This window comes from Desmodus rotundus, chromosome X (assembly GCF_022682495.2).
Source record: "Desmodus rotundus isolate HL8 chromosome X, HLdesRot8A.1, whole genome shotgun sequence".
NCBI classification, from domain to species: Eukaryota; Metazoa; Chordata; class Mammalia; order Chiroptera; family Phyllostomidae; genus Desmodus; species Desmodus rotundus.
In genome coordinates this window covers 49,267,594-49,289,470 of record NC_071400.1, presented here as the reverse complement: position 1 = coordinate 49,289,470, position 21,877 = coordinate 49,267,594, and the positions used below count along the sequence as shown (strand labels likewise).

General features: G+C 37.5%; 1 protein-coding gene across 5 annotated transcripts in view; it reads right to left on the bottom strand.

Annotated features, from left to right (window-relative positions):
* Nucleotides 1-7,261: 7,261 nt before the first annotated feature.
* The window catches only part of PAK3 (p21 (RAC1) activated kinase 3), a 385,169-nt gene continuing 370,553 nt past the window's right edge, over nt 7,262-21,877 (bottom strand). For all 5 annotated transcript variants that reach the window (XM_053917262.1, XM_053917263.1, XM_045188516.2 and 2 more), the window contains 2 exons: nt 18,403-18,540; nt 7,262-13,832 (listed from right to left, as the gene is read on the bottom strand). In XM_053917262.1, coding sequence (XP_053773237.1) covers nt 13,743-13,832; nt 18,403-18,540 — 228 coding nt within the window. In that variant the 3' untranslated portion in view covers nt 7,262-13,742. The remainder of the gene's footprint in view (nt 13,833-18,402; nt 18,541-21,877) is intronic.

Here is a 21,877-nt window from a genome sequence, read left to right as displayed (position 1 = left end):
CAAACCCTTCTATCCTTGCTGCCCAAACTTGTCAGAGGGTTCTCATATCTTTTCTATGGACCCTCCTAGCCTGTTGAGTTTCTCCCAGGTGCTTTTTACAGACACTAAAGGTCACAAGGAAAGTCTACAGTCTGTGCTGAAATTCTCACTTTAGCTGACTTGGACCATGGCACAGTGAAGCTCTGCTCAGAGATAGGCATTGCTTTTTGTCCCACAGCTGGACTTATAGTCCAATCAACACATACCTTTCAATTTCAGTGTAGAACTTCTTCCCTGGTAAACCATTTGAAATGAAGTTTAGTGACAATTGTATAAGAACCCATCTTATTCATTAGTGGAGGATTTCTGTGTGTCTAACCCTATATAAGTGTAGGATCATTTCTAATGATTTTGAATATATCAAACACACCTAGGTTATTGGTCAATGACCATAACTTCTTGAACATAAAAATAAGAGGAGAGTTAGTTTACCTTCCAGGATAGAGCCTGGAGGGACAAATCCAAACACCATGGAATGGAGAACACTGTATGTTTCTTATGAATGATGTCCAGAGCAAAAATGCTTCCTCTTCCTTATCAGTCTATGAGTTCTCAGCCTCAGAACTAATTATGTGATTGGGCTTATTTGTTTTTCCTATAGGATTATCATACAGAAAGAGTTTACAGTCACAAACTATAGCCAATATCCTTTACCACCATTTTTTACCCTCTACTGACATAGGGATCATTAATTTTGATTGCTTGATGTGACTGTCATATGTGGTTCCCATATCTCTCTATGAATCTATAAAAAAGGGTCATGGTTTCTGTTCAGGAACTACTAGACAAGCTCTTGAGCTTGATGTGAGAATCCTTATGAAGTGCATGCCCCAGAGAATAAGAGGTCCATCCTGGTGGTGCCAGAGAGTCCATAAAAAGGATTTAAGAAGTGTTACAGTCTAGTCATATTTACTTTTTAGAAAAAAAACACTCCAATAGAAATGTGAATCAGAAGAGCACCAATAGTGAAAACTGAGAGATCAGTTCCTTCAGGCCTTCATTATTTATTTTCCTGCATTGCTGCAATATCCTCCAGTAGTATTGGAGGTAAAGAGTAAGGTATAATTTGATTGGTATTCAATAGGAGGAATCGAGAGAACTTGGTGACTAAGAAAATAGTAGGGGTATTAAGATGAGGGGAAATTCAGGGTGATGCTTAGATTGCTGACTAACGGATGGTGGTTAGAGACAGAGCACAAGGAGAGGATCTCATATGGTGAATATGAGATAATACATTACATTGTTTTGGACAACTTGAGATTAAAGTGCATTTGGGACACATTAGTGGGGATTTCAAGTAGGTAGATGGACTTATAGTTAGGGTTTTAATCTCAGAGGAGACATATGGTCTGGTGATGTTAACTTGGGAGTTATGATATAGGTGGGAGCTGGAGACATGGTGTAAATGAAATAGACCATGAAAGAATCTTGTTCCATCCATGCTGTTGCAAAGGGACAAATACCATATGATCTCACCTTTAACTGGAACATAATCAACAAAAGCAAAAAGCAAACAAAATATAACCAGAGACATTGAAATTGAGGACCTTGTAACAATAACCAGAGGGGAGTGGGGAGGGGACAGTGGGGAGGGGGGATTACAGGAACTACTATAAAGGGCACAAGGACAAAAATCAAGGGGGAGGGTAGAAGTGGGGGAGGGAGTTGGGATTGGTTGGGATGGGGTGGAGGGATGGGGAGAAAATGCAGACAATTGTAACTGAATAACAATATTTTTTTTTTAAAGAAAGAATCTTGGAGTGGAGGGAACCCACATGTAAAAATGACTAGAAGCAGGACTTTGAAAAGGAAACTGTGGAAATGGCAAACAGAGAGGTAGGAAAATGATCAGGAGAGAGCGGTCACTTAGCCAAGAGGACAAGGTTTCAAGAAGAAAGAATCAGTCAACCAAAGTTTATTGAGTGACTACTATATGCCTGGGGATGCCCCAGGGAATTAAGAACAAACTACATTTGCCCTGGTGGAGCTTACTTTTAACTGGAATACCCAGACAATAGATAAATAGATGATAGATGATAGATAGATAGATAGATAGATAGATTGATAGATGATAGATAGATAGATAGATAGATAGATAGATAGATAGATAGATAATAGTGTATGGAAGAAGTTGATAGATGTTATGGAGGAAATGACCGGGGAAAGCATATCAGGAGCTCTGGTGTGCAGTTAAAATGGGGTAATCATTGAAAAAGAAATGTTTAAACAAAGACTTGAAGGAAGTGACACATGATGTATGTGGATACCTGATGGACGAGTTTTCCAATCAGAAGGAACAGCCATCATAGAGTCTCTGAGGTAAACACATCTAAAAATGTTTGTGGGATATAAAGGAGCCAGGATGCCTGGAGTAGAACGAGTGAAGTAAAGAATAAAAAGGAACAAGATGAGAAGGCAAGGGGGTTGTACACACAGAAAAGTATTTTTAAAGTCATTATAAAGACTTTGTCTTTATTTTGAAAAGAATATAAAATCAATGGAGAGCTTTGACTTGTGTTTAATGTTCCTATTGAGATTATAATTAGGCATGCAAGGGTAGAAGAAAGGAGAACAGTTAAGAGGCTGTTGAAACAATCCTAGCAAAAGATGAAGGTGCCTTAGATCAGATCAGATGCAGTGAAGGTGGTGTGAAGTGGTCAGATTAAATGTACATACATTCACAAACACACACACTCACAATCATATAGTTTTTTAATGAGTTTTATTCAAGTACAGTTTAAATAAGATAAGATTGCCTGATTTTAATTCCGTGATTCATTTATGGGTCAATTGGATCTTATATGGATGCTATAATGCCTCCTGCTAAAATGAATTGGAATAGCTAGTTTTCCCCAAGAGTATTATGTTAAGGTTTTAAGAGTATTACACAATGACTTTGGCAATGAAAGAAGGGAAAAGATTTGGTAACTATTAAATAACTGGTTATTTCAGCCAAAGACAAATAAAGTCATGAAATAGAAATGTGAAACATGGGCTTGCTTTGCACAACACAAGCCCTAAATAATACACAGAGAGTAACTGCATGCTATTCCCAGATGCAAACCACTGGTGTTAATGAGAAAAGATTTCTCACTTTTGGATGTAGATGGGAAGAAATTGGGGTACATACTCACACTGTCTGCATATTTCACCAAGTAGGGCCCAACCAGACCTGTCTTACACAGGACCAAAGGCTAACAATGACTACCTTGTTACTGGAAGAAACACTGCTCTGTGTTTGGATTGCCAGCCAAAAATCAATCAGAGAAGTGACTATTATTTAAAGTGTTCTGGTTGGCTAGGCTATTTCTAAAAGGTTGATAGTAACACTAGTTATGATTTATTGAATACCTACTATGTGACCAAATAAAAATCTTGATATGTTAACATTTTTATTCTTCACAAGCCCATGAAGTATTTTTATCTTCTTTTTATAATTGAAGAAAATGCTTAGAGAAAAGTGAAATGCAGACCTAATTCTGAAGTCTAAACTTTTAATTCTATATCAGCCTAAAGGGGGATCCATAATTTAAGACATTCAAATGAGCTGACAGCACATGATAGAGTATTATTGGTGCAAGAGCAAAAGAGGTGGTGGGAGGCAGGATGGAACATTTTTAGTGTAGTAGTTATTACCTACTGGGAATGATGAATTTACTCTCATTTTATTTTTGGTGAAAAATAAACACTTCACAGAGACTTCTATAAGGGAGAAATTGGGATGTATGGAGATTAGAAAGCTGATATAATATGTAGGTAGACTAATGTAGAAACTACCAGAAACTTACAGGTTGGCCCCCAAGGCATTTTGTAGCAACCTTGAATGGAGCAAGCACCAGTGCAATTTTAGTGTATGATGGTAGGAGCTACATGAAGGAGTGCTGAGTTATACTGAGGCCTTGAGGGCTGCCACAGTGAACCCCAAATGGTTGCTCTATCTATGGGCAGGGGGGAAATTAGGATGAACTTCTCACAATGGGCCACAGTGTATACTCCAGACAATAGGTAATTAAGGGAAAGTCACTGGGCTGCTATCTATGTGTTAGCTGGCAAAGTAAGTGCCCCTTCCAGGCAGGGTTGATTCCTTTACTTCTTACACACTTAGAGACTAAGGAGCCAAACAGGTACTTGGCCTGGCTGCTGCAGCTCCTATCATCATCTCAGCTGTAGCCAGGCACCATGACAATGATGAGAAACACCCTGATTGGAAATTATTCATGATCGATGATAACGTACAGAATCCAGATTTTTTTTTAATCCAAAAGAGTTAGAAGACTAAATTACAAACTGGAACAAGTCATTTCTATAGTCAAGTCTTATGACAGAAATATCCTGAGAGCAGATTATGACATATGCACTTCTGTTTCAGGAGAAAAACAGCTTACTGAACAGAATACATTCAAAATCAGAACAAAAATTATTGCTGAAATTGGAAATGGACCAATAAAACTGCAGATTAGGATCTTCCTAGAGGGGAATAGTTTGGAAATCCTGCTCTGTACTTGAATACTGGAGGAGTAACTATATCTCATTTAAGTGATTAATTTTGAGAATTATGTCACACATCTATTTATATATGAAGGGGATTTTAGCTACTATTTGTTAATGTCTGCTCAAAAAATTAGAAGAAAAATGTGGAAAACATGATGGGTCTATTCATTTGTACCTACTTCAGGATTTCAGGACACAGTGTCAAGAACCTTGTTTTGTAGTATAACATTGTTAGAACATAGAACATAACATTTCCCTCCTATATTTTAAAGCACAGTGATTGTTTTAGCTGCTGTAAAATTAAAAGTTGTTTCTCATTATGAATTTTATTCTCATAAGACACCATAGTCTGAGGAGCCAGTCAATGTATGTCCACAAGAAAGAACTCATAAGCACTTATATTTGAGTTCTCTGTTTCCCTAGCGAGGCCTCAGAAGTGTCTGAAGAGAAAGTAGGAAGTGTACTATGAAAGATAGGCAGGACAAGTGACACTGGACTTAAGTTAGGAACTTCTTGATACCAAGGTAATGGTAGTTACTGGTAGAAGTAGGTTGGGGAATGATATCCAGCATGCATCCTATGCCCTTCCCATGACCTATTAATTGTCATAGGGGAGGTATCTTGCAGTCTGTTGCTCTTCTTATTGAACATTTTATTAAGGTAATTGTAGATCTACATGCCATTGTCAGAACTAACACAGACAGATTCTGTATACTCATTACACATACATTTTCTACCAATAGAAGCATCATCTATTGCTTATTATTTTGTAGGAATGTATGTCCCTAAAAACAGGACCAGGGTGCTCTAGTTAAAATATTAAAGTACAGGTAGAATAGAGTCAAGCTGCCAATTTCCTTGTAACTCTAAGCAGGTTTGCTTCGGAGACCATGGAGAATTTTAAAGGAATGATTATAGCACAAGCTTCAAATTAATCTTTATGGGAGGTGGTAGGCCTTAAAGAGTCTGGGATATGTACATGTCAACCTGACAAGCCATAGGAAGGGAGAGGGAGAAACCAAGATCCCTGATTTGGTGAGGTGATAAAAATGGAAAAAGCACCATGAAAGCATGTTCAAAGATTTAGCAGAATGGGATGATTTCATGAGAAGTGTTTCTGATGTCAGGTATGGAAAACAAAAGTGAGTAAAAAGTATTGGCTTTGAAACTGCAAGTGGGTGAGTCACCCTAGTACACTACTCAGAGGTTACTAGAACTAGAGACTGATGTGAATATTGCAGATATAGATACATAGAGCAGCAAGCACAGTAGTAACAAGACAGTGGCATTGGTACAGGATTAGTGAGAGGCAATGGCAGCAGTTATGCTTGACATAGGTATGTGGGAAGCCACCAGATGCTACCCAAGTGTCTGGGAGCCAGGGCCCCATGGAATGTAAACTACCACAATTTGTGGGGCACTTCAGGGATTACCCCCTCCCCACTTCAGCAGGTGAGGGACTTAGATGAGGCTAGAGTTCCAGAAATGGAGACAATAGGGCTGAGCAGTAGAATAATACATTGATCATTTTCTGAGACTCTGTTCCTTCAAGTTGTTGTGGCAAAGGAAAATGTCTTTTAAATTTTATTTTTTGATGGACTATACTGGTAATTTGATAGCACATAAAAAGTATTTCTACTTCATTTAATAGGTTAAAAAATAGTTGGAGGAAACCTAATCAAAGATGGAAGGATATGAAGTTGATAGTATGAGTGGCAACTCAGTAATGTGTGCATATGGACTGTAGAGAACTTGGCTCTTTAAAGGCTAGGTTCTGGGATTCTCATTCCCTTGCCTCTTCATATTTACAGAAAATGCCTCTTTTGTGTGGAGAGATTCAGTGAGAGAAATAAAGCTTGCATGTGAACACAGTGAATTTAGGAAATAACCAAATAGCAGTTGGTAAGATATTAATCCATTTATAGGGAATATAGTACCACTTGTATCCACTTTAAAAGGGTATCAAATTACATACACATGCTCCAGAGGGTCATTATACCCACTGTACAATTAATACTGGTGGAACCAACCTAGTTTGCTAAATCTCTGGTATTTTTGTCTGGAGTATTGAGGACTCAGAGTTTCTGACAAAACTTACTCCAATAGGTGCATCTAGAAGCTTTGAATGAGCTTTACTGTCATTTAGTCATATTTGAACATGGTTTTTAAAAGAAATGTCATCCTTATCAGCAATGTCCACAGTGCCCGACATATAGCAGGAAGTGAAGATATATTTTTTGAGTGAAAGAGTGAGTGAATGCATTTCTTAATGTAATGTGGTTTGGAATTTTTCTGCTGACTCGTGGACCTTGATACTAGATATAAGATAAAAACTAAACATTACACAGATGGCTTTACATGTTTAGAATTTTCCAAGCAGAAAGATGAACAAAATATATATTTATTACATATTATTTCCTTTGGCAATTTTCCTTTACCTACATCTTATATCTGCCAGGCTTTTGCCCTGCATTGAGTATACATATTTGTCTACCTTAATTATTCTATGTAAGGAACAGATAGAGACTGTGTCTGATTTATTTTGTGGCAGACTCTACAGGACATTTCTTATATTGCATTTCCCAGTCTTGACACCTGTGAGTGCTGCATTTCAACCTATGAAGTAGGTAAAATTGCAAATGTTGAAAAGGTGGGGGAAAGGTGACAGAAAGGAGAAGTACCAGCTCATTGATGTTTGTTATTTTTATTTGCAATATTTTAGGTCCAAGTTTCAAACTGCAATATTTTTACACTCAAGACACAGTCATGCACAATCCATATTTCAATTTTCTATTGCTTCAACCACAATTTAAAATAACAATATTAGAAACAAAAAAGTTCTTAAAAAGATAAAATGCTGAGGTCAGAAGGATGGAATCATTCCATCAGCAGGTCTAGAAAAGGAATAACTTACTTAAAAATCAAACAAACAAAAAGACCATAAATATCTTTAATCCAAAGTTACAGAAGATTTTCACTACACATTGGTTTACAGATAACATTTTAACAGAAGTAATGCACAGCCAAATGAGATACAATTCTGATAAACATTGAAAATGTAGATCCTCCTCAACTTGCTTTGTCTGGATATTATGAGAATAATCTCAGTAGACATCAGTACCCTGTGATCTGGCTCCTGCTTGCTGATATACTGAGATTTAAAACTCAATACCCTAATTGTTATAGGATTCTGTGAAAGATCTTATAATCACTAATGAATATAGTATATGTGGTCCATACAGCACACCACACACAAGCACACACATTGAACTTGAATGATTCACTTAGGCCTGGTTGGCACTCTACTATAGGCAAGGAATTGGGACTGTCCACTAACTACTGTCCAGTTTAGCCTCTTTCCAGCAGCATGCTCATATAAATGGCCAATCCTTGTGGGAGTTATAGTCAGAAATGCTATCTTTGGTTCCCAACAAGTAGATTTGTTAACATTCCTTGATGCTAATAGCACGTAATGACATTTTTATCTCTCTCTTTGCAACCTGAAAGTGTGTAAGTCCACTCTTAGTAGTAGTCCCAATCATTACAATACATGGCTTCTGCCATATTGTGCCATTTATGAAGTAAATTCTATAAAGTCCAGCATTGCTTCATTGCAAAGAAGAGGCTCAAGTACAGTTCTATTCTAGCAAGTGTGACAGTGTATTTTTTTTCTAGTTGCAAATACTGGCTACAGCTTAATGAAAACCAGACTTTACGTACAGAGTGTATGTAAAATGAAAACTGGGAACACTCAACAGAAAAGGGGACATTAAAACCAAACCAAAACAACATGAAGGAATTGGAAGGCCGCCACAAGTTTTATCAATATTCCCTAGTAATATTAACTTGATTTACTTGAGTTTTTTCATCATCTTCCATAGTGCTATTGTTTAACTGCCACATAAGACATCCAGGCTTAAACATGTGATATTTGCCATCACTTTAAGCAGGTTGAATTTACAAGGCACCTATAATACCACAGAATGTTAGAACTTTTGGACAGACCCTGGAAGTCATCTAGTCCAATACTCTTATTTTACAGGTAAAGAAATAACCATGACAGGTTAAGTGATTTGCCGAAGATCACACAGTAAGTGACAGAATCCACGTCTCCTTACTCCTAGACAAACACTCCTTCCATCACACTTGACATTCTTTACAATTGTTGTTCCTTTCCTCTTAGGTACTAAATGAGGTGACCGTGGTAAGTGTCTTACTATTGGTATTATGGGATAGCAGTCACCTGATGGCAGCTTCCAAAGGAGACTCTGATGGCACTAACCAGTTTCTATAAGTTTATCTTGTAAGTTCAACTATATTACATGGCAGTAAATGTTACTTGTATTATAGTATATTTGTACACAGAAGTGTGCACATGGAGGTGATATTTCAGTTCCCGCATTTTCAGATTCAGTTATATATTGTTCAATATTAAACAGACATTCCCAATGCATGAGGAGTTGGGTTATATTCATTTAGTTACTAAAGGAGTGTGGGATCAGAAAAGGAGAGAAAAAAAATAAAGCTAACCAACTAAATGATTATATATCATTAACAAATCTCTTATGAAAAAAATTCTTTCTTAGGAAAAATGTTTCCATTATTTCCAAGGCCCCATATTTCCATCCCAATCCACATGCAAATATATGTTCAGAATTGTGTGTTAAGTTCACTCAAAATCCAAGGCCTATTAGACTGTCAATTTACAAATGCTGAAATGCAGTCCTCTTGCTCAGAGATTAGGAGAAGCTCACATCACTGGCCATGCCTTTACTTAACTGAGTATTAACTTCAAGTAGCTTAGAAAATGACCATGGGATTCAACTGGGGATAGCAGGATTAAGACTTCCACATAATGAGAATGGTCAGTGCAAAGCCTGTGGGTTCTCTAGGTACAAGGTCTGCTCTTGATGAAACTGAGTAACAGCTGAGGCTACTACCTCATTATAAAAGACCTCACCTAAAATTTCTTTGGTGTGTTACAAGGAAATTTCCCTGTTTTGGTAGAGAGTCTCCCTTTTCTCTTTAACAATTATAACTACTGCATACAACCTATAATCAAGCAGTACAGTAAGTACATGGAGGCCATCTCAGACCAAAGCTAACAGGACTGTGACTGAATGCCAACAGGCAAATGCAGTTCTAAATATTTGTCTTAATGTTTTCATAGTTTGCTTTTAATTGCAAATCATAAAACTTCTATTGCAATCAATGGGAATCGCCTACTGGTCATTAAAAGAAAAATCCTACTTTAATGATATAATATCCTGTCACACAAGGAAATATTGGGATTTGGAAATTGTATCCTTCTATTCTCCAAAATTCAACTTGAAACTCTGCTAAAATGATCCAGAAAGGTGATACCTGAAACACTTATTATCAAGGGAGGCTAATCAAATGTCACCTCTCCAATAAAGTAACCAAAACAGAAACCTTGAAGTCATACCAAAGTTGAGAGTGGCCAGTTTTAAAGCAGAAGGATGTGTTTGGAGTTGTAACAGTGACATCTGCATAGCTTGAACTCAGAGATAACAATCCCCTAAGAAATGAAGTGCCATATTGAGTGTGTGGCAACATCGGCACTGAAGCAAATATAAAACCTATGGAATAATTGTAACAAGCAGATATCTGTGCCCTGCATGCTCTGGGCTCTTGCCAGAAGGCATCTGTTTCTGGCATCTTTTCTATTTTTCTAATATCCCCTTTCTGATGTTTATTTATTATAAAGCAATATTATAATAATATCAAATAAATTTTTTAAGAAAAAATTTTGCATAATCCCACCACCTTAACTGATTTCAGTTCTCTGTGTTCCCAGTCTTTGTCCATATGCACGCTTATTTTTACATAGTTGTAATCCCTGTTTATGTTATTTAAAAGTGATTTACAGAGTCTCTGTGAGAACTTGTAGCCTTGTTAGAAATAAATAACCCATTGAGTAATGGAATATAATTATTTACATGATCTTTGAGCTGAGATATATCATTTATAGACAAACTTCTCAAACTACCAAAACATATATATAGACAACAGGAAGCAATTTAATATTTCTTTTTGTTTTAGCAATGGAATGTGCTTCACAGGGGAGGGATAGATGTGGGAAGCAGCTGGTTAAACTCAAATGATGGGGCACAATTCACAAGCCTGAAAGAAATCTGAATAACATGATTAAATAATAAATACTTGAGTTAAATCTTCTTATGTGACTTGGCCATCCAGTAGCCAAAATGGAACATGGATGCACAAGTATTTACAATGACACACAGAAGAGATCAGCAAGAACGAAGTCATTACCCAGCAAGCTGACTGATTTGAGAAGATTATGGCATCCAAAAATCCTCAGGGAATTATGGCAACTCACTGGATCCTTGTTACAACATTAATGCTCTTTTTTTCTTAAATAAATACTCTCTTCTGTGCTTCTCACCCTTCCCTGACTTTCCCACTGCCCTATCCCTATCTCAGGACATTTTGCAATCAACATTCGACAATGTGCCCTCATTATCTCAGGGCATACTAGCAACTTGAAAGATCTGGATAGACTCACCTGTGTCAAGATGAGCTTTAAAAAAAATCCAGGGTAAGGGAATAAACTATTAACCATTTGGAATCCGAGTTGTTTAAGTGTACCAAATGTGAATTCTTCAGCATCATTTTGGCAGGAGAAACAGCTTTTCTCTAATACTTACTAGAAATATACATAACTCTCCAACACAGGGAATGGTCTCTAGAAACTGGTTTTATTTTATATTTTACATAGATATAAATTTGTAAGAGTAAAGCCTATTGGAATATATTATAAATTCTTGGTACAGTAGAATGTGACAAAGAAGTACCTGGCTCCTCCTGGTTAATATGCTGAATTAAAAGCATAAAAGAGCAGCCATTTCTCTGCTTACAGTGAGCTGAAGGATCAGGGCTCCCTGTCTCCCTCACTACAAAAGGCCTTTATGACATAAAAGGGATGCTAATTGTCAACTAGGAATTTCCAACCAGGTTTGGGTCTCTTTCCATTGGAAGGGCATAGTTATCAATGTTCTGAATTCTGTCTGTATCCCTGGCATTATTTCATTGAATTCCCTAGCACTATGAATGGAAAAAAATTAAAAATACTTAATTTTAAATGAAATAAAAATTACCCCCCCCTTTCTCTCAATAGGACAGCATGGCATAAAAATATTAAGGTTGAGCCGTGATTTTGCAAAGTATTATGTGGTATGCTTCAAATTAATATTTTCATTTGATTTTCTTTTCACATTTGTTGTTTTATTCCACTGTGGATATTTCTAGGGGGGTTCAAGCCCCTCCTAAATTTTATAGTCAAAGAAAACAATAGGAAAATAGGAAATCCACCAATGGTGTCATTTACTAAATATAAACATGTTCTATATGGTTAGCAGAAACTTTCTAATAAAAGTGCTTCCATTTTAAGAAATATAAAATGGTTAGATGTATGGATGTTCCTTGGCAAAGAAGGAGAGAGACCCAAGGCACTGATCTCTTTCTCCCTCTTGATGAATGTAGATAGGCTCTATTCAGATTCTTGATATACTACTAATCAAGAAGACTTGTACAACAAATTGCTAGCTTTTCAAAGGCTTAGAGAAACAACTTTGCAGAATTTATAAAATTTGACAATTCATTTAAAAGAGAAGCATATCATTTTCTATGCAAACACCCTCCAGATATTTTTCTACTCTCAAAAGATTCAGGAAGTTCTAACTTAATTTTTTGATAAATAGCCACATGGTGAAATGATAGTCAAATTTTCATATCTTCTCCAAGCCACAAAAGGAATTCAGGTGGACTTGTGTTTCTTGAGACATAGGATTGCACACCCTAATTATTTTCACTGGAGAACTTCCAGATCTTTATGAGCATGTTTCTCGAATTCAAAAGCCCAAAAGACTAAGTATGAACATACTATAACTTGAAACAGAAATTGAAGATATATAGGGAAAATGGGAACAAATTCTTATAGCCAATGGTGATTGGGACATAATTTTCACTGACCTCTCATTTCTTACAGAGTTGAATGCTTACAAAAATATCTCTGTTCTCCAGACCTTTAAATTTTTTTAAATGTTATAAGTTGTCAAAATAAATAATTTTTCATAAGCAGATGTTGGTTAATGGGTCTGTTTCTTCCTGATGTGTTTATTTTACCGTGCCCATGTTTCACAAGCACAAGAGAGGATTAAACTAGGTATTTTTTATCTTTGTTTACTTACTGTCCAACAAGAATTTCAGTACTTAACACTTATTTTCCTTTTGGCTCTCATAGAGAGTCCCATCTTTGTTTAAGTATGGTTTCTCCTATGAAGATTTCCTAGGTTTAGTACCTGGATTCACTCAACAGGAATGCAACAGTTTTGGCATATCCTTTTTCAGTTATCATGAAGTTGAACAAGCTGATTTATATAAATGTCAAATGAACTACCTCTTAAACATTATCATGAAAATGTGACAGGATTTCACCATTAGAGCTTTATTTAGATATATAGTTTTGATAGCCTTTCTTGAACACACATATTTTTCCTTGCTTTTGAAAAGTATCTTAAAAGACACCTTTTCCAATGCAAGTGCAGAAAAACAGGTACACAAACCAAGCCACCACTATAGAAGAAGAAGAAAAAATTGCAACTCTATTAGGACATGGACTTCCACATATTCACACAGTACTTGCTTTTTTTTTTGTTCATTTGTTTGTGTGTGTGAGTGTGTGTGTGTGTGTGTTTTGCTTTCTTTTTAAAAAAAACATTTTGACATTTTCTTCTGAACATCTAATGACAATGCAAGTGAAAAACATCACATTGGGTAAGGAATTTTGAAGGAGGCTCGAATGCAAGAGGGACTACTCTCTAACTTAAAAAACAAACACAGCACTATGAAGAGGGAGTGTGCACCTTTGAGAAACCTTTTTCTTCAAAGTGAATGCACAAAATGAAGGGATTCACTACTGGCTCTTTCGCTTCACGGTGGAAGTGACCACTTTATGGACACTTCGACATTGCTGCCCTGTTTGGGCTGCGATTCAGGCTTACAAATAAATTACATAATCTGAAGGAGTAGGAAAAAGGCTTACAAGAACTTTCTATTCATTTGAAAGTTAAAGAACCCCCACCCCATTTGACTGTCTTTCTTTCATTTTTCCTGCAGCAGAGTTTTATTTCAGTCTTACTGGGAGATGGTGTGGGGTAAGTCTTGCAGTCCTAGCGGCTGCTGTTCTTAATTGCTTCCTTTGCAGCAATAATCAGAGGAGTCAGGCTGGAGAGAGGCTTGGCTAATTTTAAAAATGGATGCTGCAAAAAAAAGAGGAATTACTTGAATTATTTCTTGCAACAAGTATAACACTTTACATTTTCAAGCAGCCCTTTTTTCATTAACATGTATTTTGAGCACCCAATTAAATATTTTATTAAAATAGTGCCAGCTTTTGTCCTTCAGTGTTATGAAACCTTCTGGAAGCTGACTGGCAGAGCTAGAAATTTGAGTTGGGGTCTTGTAAAATCTCAGTGTTTACGGAAGTCTAACTTTTTGAATGTCTTAAAACTGATGATTTTATCTAGAGCTGCTCTTATGCTTGGAAAAAATGTGTTTGACCTTGACCCTGAAACCAATGGCTTCCTAACTGCTAAAGCCAACAGCTGTGCTTCCATCATTTCACTTTTGGCTCCTCTGCAGTACTTAATACAAGTGAATATCTCTTCCTTATTTGAAATGGTTTTTTCTTTTGGGCCCTGTGACGTTCTACTGTCTTGGTTCTCTTCCACAAACATGTTCACTGACTACTCTCTCCCATCTTCTTCCCTGGTTTCACCTCCTCCCATCTCCCACATACCAGTACTAGTCTCTTATCACTTTTTTCTAAGTTAATTCCTTTGAGAGCTCATTTACTTTCATGGTTTCAACCACTCATCAGCTTCATGGGGATGACTCCCAAATCTATATTGTGTGACCTGATCTCTGTCCTTAATTTTGGTCCTATTTCTTCAATTGCCTGCTGGATATTTCCTTTTAAATGTGCTTCTGTCACCTTGAATTCAGCATTTAAAAACATATGTTAAACACTCCCACCAGGGTCCTCCCATGTGATGTAAACCACAGAGGCTTTGGAGTGAGAGCACTTAAGTTCAATCCTTTCTGCTTATTATAACGGTTAAATCAGGCAAGGTAAATGCCAGTTCCTTGTAAACTACATAGAAGCAAAGACATGCTGCCATTGTGTTATTCTCTATCACTTTTGCTTTTACTGAATGCTACCAGTGGTTTTATATTCTGAAGTCTCTTTTATCTTCTTTCCTATGTTCTACATGAAATCAACTACCAAGTACTCCCTTCTCAATGTCTCTCAAAATGATCTGTTACCTTCCCTAGTTCAGGCCTAATCAACTTTAATTCTGAACTATAACAATAATTCCCCCCTTGATCTTCCTGCCTTAATTTTTTTTCCTGTTGCTAATTCTTATCATACACTACCAGATTACTCTTTTTAAAACAAAGCTTTCATCATGTGATTCCCTCAGATATCTTCAGTATTTCCCCACTGCCTATATTCCTAATTCTTTAGCCTGGTGTTCAAGGCCCTTGATGGATGGTCTTATCTCTTGCAACTTCCTACTTGAACTCTTCAGCTATACTTTCTATTTTCTGTTCTCTTAAACCTTGCCTACATGACTTCGGTCACACTATAGCTCTGCCATCTGTAATTCCTTCTCCCCTTTTCTTCAACCTATTTTATTTAAACTGATCTGTCCTTCAATGCCCAGCAGAACTCTTTCCTGTTTGTAGACATTTTCCGATTGCCTATTGAATCATGGTATTTGCTGTTTGAACATTCACTTGGTTTGAATGAGTCTCTAAACAAACTTGCATTTTTTTTATGTACCCAAGAAATTGCGAACTTCTAGAGAAGAGGAATCATGCCTTTAAGAGGTTTGTATCACACACTGCACTTAAGCCTTGCAAAAAAGAGTTGCTCAATAAATATCAATTAATGTACAGAGAACTGGCTTAGGCCATACAGAAAGTCACACAAATATTTAATACCTGTGTTTTTTCTCAAGCCTTCCAGTGGTATGAATATCATACATCTCTTTACTTTCTAAACTCTAAACTGAGCATTGATAAACTAAAGTCAGAAAATGAAGTCAAATGGACTTAAGGCAATATACAGGTTATTGCTAAAATAAATAAAATGAAGAGATGCAACAAACTATTCAATTTAGACTCAATATAGTTTTTCGTCAGCTATCTCACTAGTTCAGATAAAAGTACTATGAGGGAATGAACTAACTAGATAATTGATTCAATTATCTACGTGACCATATAGCTACATTATGAAAACCACTATCTTCATTTATCCTTGGAACATGCATCAGGATGTGTATGTGAGGTGGTGAGAGGAGCAAAAAGATGTGGAAGTGAAGTACTTACAAGTTCAGGTTTTTCAAAATATAACCAGAGACACTGAAGTTAAGAACAATCTAACAATAGCCGGGGCGGGGGGGTGGGGAAAGTGGGAAGAGGGGATTACAGGAACTACTATAAAGGACACATGGACAAAACCAAGGGGGAGGGTGGAGATGGGGGAGGGAGGTGGGTTCGGCTGGGGCGGGGTGGAGGGACGGGGAGAAAAGGCATACAACTGTAATTGAATAACAATAAAAATTTTAGAAAAAGTTCAGGTTTTTCACCTGTAATTTGAGGTAGGATTAACTATACGATTAATAAAGGGCCATTCCAGATTTGACATTTTAGGGTCCTAGAAGAGCCTGTGAAATGCTTATAAGTAGCAGAAAAGAGGAGGTATAGCTTCTTTAATTCCTCCAGATAGGTTTATCCCTGGTGTGATTTGGGTTGGGGGATATATTTTGCCTGGTGGTGGCTCTCTGTCAGGAGGGAGTTTAGAAGCAATGGACACAGTTTTTTATTTTATTTTATTTTATTTTATTTTGCCTAGAACTGACTGAGTCTGTGGTTGTGCCTTTTGTTTAACTTGATCATGTGTTCAAAGTCTCAGAAAGAACAATCAATCACTGTTCTTGAATGTTACAGAGCTTGATACATGTCCCTGAGGAACAGTCCCCAGCAGTGAAGCTACATGTGTAATACTGGACATGTGTTGCTTTATCAATTTAAATAAAGGTATACCTTGTTTCATTGCCCTTCACTTTATTGTACTTCATGGATGTTGCATTTTTTTTCACAAATTGAAGGCAAGACACCCCCCCCAATAAAGTGATTATTGTAGTAGTCAGTTAGACAGACATGAACAGAGCAAGGACAATGGGCCAGGTACAGATGGTCAGCAGGGCAGGAAGCCCCGGGTGCCTAGCAACAGGCAAAACTGGGAAAACAAAGACCTCCAGGACGACCTTTCCTCCCCTAGCATATTACTGGTCATGTGGTTTAGACCCCCTGACCTTTCATATTGCTGGTCACGCAGTTTGGACCCTCCCCTGACCTTTCCTCTCCTGGCATGTTGCTAGTCATGTGGGTTAGACCTCCTTAGAGGGAGAACAAACAAGGGGACCAGAGAACACCCCTTAAGCATTAAACCCCCAGGATAAGGAGGCTCTGACTTGCATCAAATACATCTAGGCTTTAGTTATGTTTCTGCTCTAGACCCAAGAAAGCAGCAAAACCAGACAAGCTATGCCAAGGCTGCCTCAGGACCAGCAATATTGACAAATGATCCCCTGCCCTGGTGCTGACCAATCATTGGAGACCATGACCCTGAAAGGACACACCTGGGAAGCTGATGAGTATTCCACTGAGATCCTCCCCTGGGACCTCCCCTAAAATATCCACCCTTGAAAGCCCTTAGGACAGAGGACCCAGGGTGCTCTCCCTCTTAGAAGCACGCCTGCACCTTTCCCTTCTCCTTCTTCTCCCTAGGCATGTTACCTTTACCTTTCTCTCTCCTAAGCTCCAAGGGCCCCCTTCTTTTGCCTCTGTAATTTGTTTTCTGGGCCCATTTTTTCTACTGCTCACTTTTTCTACCTGTGGGACTTTCTAAATAAACTATCTCTTACAGTTTGAGTCTTGGCTCTGACTTCTTTCCTAGGCAGAACTCCAGTACTGAGGTTGTTGAACCAGTCTGGTCTGACTCCACTGATCTAACACCTCGTGCTGCTCTTCCTGGCAACATAATGCCTCATTTTATTGCTATATTGGCTTTATTGCAGTGGTCTGGAACCAAACTAGCAATATCTCTGAGCTATTCATCTTTTACCCTGAATTGGTTTGTGTGTTTGTGTGGTGGAAAGTCAGATGGTCCAGGACTCGAATCCCAGTTCTACCACTCGATAGCTATGCGAGCCTCAATTTTTACATCTGTAACATGGGATAATAACACTTGGCTTAAAGAGTTGTTGTAAGAATTAAATGAGATAATTTATATAAAGAATTTGGTACATCATGGTACTAATAATTATCCTTGCGTATACTAATCCCTGAGAGACATGCAAAGGACAAATGGTTACAGAAGCCCTCACCACTGGATGTTACTCACCCAGGCAAGCAGGTACCTGCCACATGGCATCACAAGCAAAGGGGCTTTGATCAGTAAAGTATAAGAGTAGCAAATGCCATGGAAATAATTGCATAGTTATATAGAGAATTGCCTTCAACCAAGAATACCTGCATACAGCATCCAGGGGCACAAATAAAGTTTAGAACACAACAGCAACATGTCAATGAATCACGTATCAGATGCATGTCTATATTTAATGTGCCTGTGGTCTAAAATCACATGGTTATAGCTTAACTCTCACTAGACATCTCTTGACAGAGCTCTCTTGCTGTCACACATTGAGGGGAAAAAGTTCAATATAATGACTCTTTGTAATTGTCCTACTTTATTTTCACCTGTAAAAGCTCCTTGGCAGACCCTCGCCTATCCACATCCATCTCAAGACAGCGATTTAAGAAGTCACGGAATACAGCTGACAGTCTTTCAGGATTCTGGAGCTCTGGGGTTCCATTGGTAGCTATCAGATATAATGCCTATAGGAAACAAAATTAGAGAAATCTATTCAGCACATACATATTAGTATTATGAACTGGCATAGAAGGTACAAATCTAGCTTTTTCTGCTTTATTCAGTGGGTCTTAAAAATTCCAGTATACAGAATGACATTGACATATATTTCAAAGTTCTATAAGCTTTAGTTATTACTCTTGGCAGTGACAAGACATCAAGATGCCCCACTGCACAAAATTTGGAAATAAGGTTATAAGTTTGTCCTCTGAAAGGTAAACCAGTAAAAATACGTATGCTATAATGAATGTGTGATTAACCACCTAGGAAATTCAACCAAGAATTGCCTGTAAATCTGTGATTCTGAAGATTTGGGAAACATATACATCAAATCATGTTGATCTGACTATGTATAGCCCCTGAAAGGCATGGTTGCAAAGGATATTGTAATTTATTAAGTATTTATCTCACTTAAAGAATACTTATGAGCAGCCCAGGGATGAGCAGAGTCCATTACAGAATTAAAGAAGTATCAAAACCAGAAGATGGCAGTGCCTGGATGAGAGATAACCTGTAAGGCCCCAAAACTCAAGTACTTTTATACAGTGGCAGATGTTTCTCTATAGATTTTAATTAGATTTCCCATGAAGGTCTACCTATGAGAAAAGCTCACATTAGTAGCCCTGAATTCTGACAATTACATATCCTGCTGTAAAATAATAAGTTGCTACTATATCGCTGAAATCACTGTTGTATAAGGCTACCAGAGATATCTATCTACTCATGGTGTGCCGAAAAAACCAAAGGACCTAGTCTTCAAGGCAGAGAGTTGGACCTGAGACCATGAGTAATTCACAAATCCCATTGCTCAAAGGCTCTTGATAGTCAAAAAAAGATGGCTATTCCTCATGACTCCTCTAAGCGAACAGTTCTAAAGCATTAAGTATGCTTCAGCAATTTGTAGACATTGGAAGATCCAAAAATTTTGGGTTGGCGAAAAGTCCATTTAGGTTTTTTTTCTGTAAAGTAAGACACATTTTTCATTTTCACCAATAACTTTATTGATTTGGATATTTTGAGTGTGTTGGCCTATCTCCGGTGTGGTAGAATGTTGATTGTTCTCAATTGATGTCTCGAGTTGATTGCTATCAACTTCAATTGGTCACTTTAACATGGACCATTGTCCAGCAAGAAATTCCCAGCATCAAACTTTGCAAATCACTTTTGACACGTTTGATCGGTCACAGCACCTTCTCCATACACTGTGCAAATCTTTTTTTTTTCTTTTTTTTTTTTTTTGCGTTTCAGTTGCGTTTTTACCTTTCTTGAAATAATAAAGCATAATATGTTGAAAATGCTACATATTTTCTTCCATCTTCAATATGAAAATGACTACACAAAAATCACCAATTTTGATGTTTTTATAAAATGCACGCTGATATGACAGCTGTCACAATACAATCTAACAAAATTGTTTCAAATGAAGTTAAAGACAACAAAGTGTTACTAGAGCCATCTTACAGAAAAAAAAAACAAATGAACTTTTTGGCCAACCCAATATATAGAGAATATTCTACTTCCAAAGATCACACAATTTAGTGAGGGAGAGAGACATAGCTTCAAGACAGTGAGACAAGACCTAATTAAGTGCTAAGTAAACACAAGGATGAAGCAATTTACACCAGAGCTAAGAGACAGCTTCACATAAGACGTTGGCATTTGAACAGTATCTGGAAGATTAAGTAGGGGTTTTCCTGCAGGTACTGCCACCAGGGTTATGCCTGCCTATGCAACCAACCCACTAACTATTACACAGACACATTCCCTCCTTAACTTGCTTGGGCTTTGCAGCAAATTATCAACTCCCCTCCCTTTCCCCCAGCATGGTTCCTAATAGTATTATTAAAAGTATTTTTAAAAATTTTTATTGTTATTCAATTACAGTTGTCTGCATTTTTATTAAACTCCTTTCTCAAGCCAGTTTTCAGATTGTAAGAAGATCTCTCCTTTCAAGAAAGGAGATGTACTTTAGAAAGGGTTAAGAAGGAGTGTTTAATCCAGTGGCTGCCAACCTATAGCATGCACTAGAATCACTTAGAGGGCTTGTTAAAACACAGATTCCTGGGCCACCCCATTGTAAATCAGATTCAGTAAATCTGGAGAGGGCCCCGAGAATTTTCGTTCTAACAGGTTCCCTTCTGAAGCAGAAGCTTCTGGTTCCAGGATCACACTTTGAGAACTGGTTTAATCCACCCAGCCAATTAAGCAATGGGCTAAACTGGAGGTTCCCACAATCATCTGGGTACATTTAAAAGATTCCCCATGCCCACTTCTCAACTCAGGCCAATTAAGTAAAAATCTCAGCGTGGAACCCAGGCATTGGTAATTTTTTAAGCTCTCCAGAAGATTACAATTTACAGCCAACATTGAGAACCACTGGCCAAGGACTTGCAGTCCACTTAATAACTCAGAATCTCTGTATCATAAATACAACGAAGATGAGAGCCACAAAATCCCATAGAGGGGGGTTCTCTTGCGTAGTGATGAGTGAGAATTACAATGCCACATGTTTCTATAGAATAAGATGAAACCTTCTTTTTTGTCCCCAAAACATTAAAGAAACCCACATGTAAATATACCCTCCTCCAAACAAATAACTTCCTTTCCTTCACCCTTCCTATCTAATTTTAAATTCTTTTAAATGCATAATTTCAAATTGAGGAACAGCAAATGCAGGTGGTAGGTATTAGGACTTCCATGCCAAAATACAAGCCAGTATCAAATCTAGTCTTGACTAAAAGGAGGTAGGATAGAAAAAGAATGCTTTTAGGAAATCATGAATTGGATTAAAATCAAATGGTTCACAATCATAGCAGGTAAATTAAGTTCAGAGTGCTTTTAGTCCTTGGATAATTAGTGCTTGAAGCACATGTCCTTACCAACCATTTCAGTTCCCTTATTAAAAGAAAACTGGTTACTACAAATTACATTCACTGCTTCCTCCCAAAACTCTCTTATTTCAATGGGCCACAAGTCTGCCACACTGTCTGGTTTTTGCTTCCTTTCTCTCTGCTCTGTAGCCAAGCCCAGTCCTAAACAAGCACAGCTCTTTTCCTTCTTTCCACTCTGCATAGATCTCTTTGCATGTCATACTGTTTCATTTTCTCACTTTTCATTCAGTATTCTTAGCTCAATACATTCTACTCTACATAATATTGTTCCTCAAAAGTACAGATACATCTCTACCCAAGCTCTTCTCACCTCTCTTCAATCCATGCCTAATTACCTCAGGAAATGCATGCCTCTCTTTCCATTTCATTTATGAATAAAAAATAACCCTGCTAATAGTTGTGAAGCCTGAAT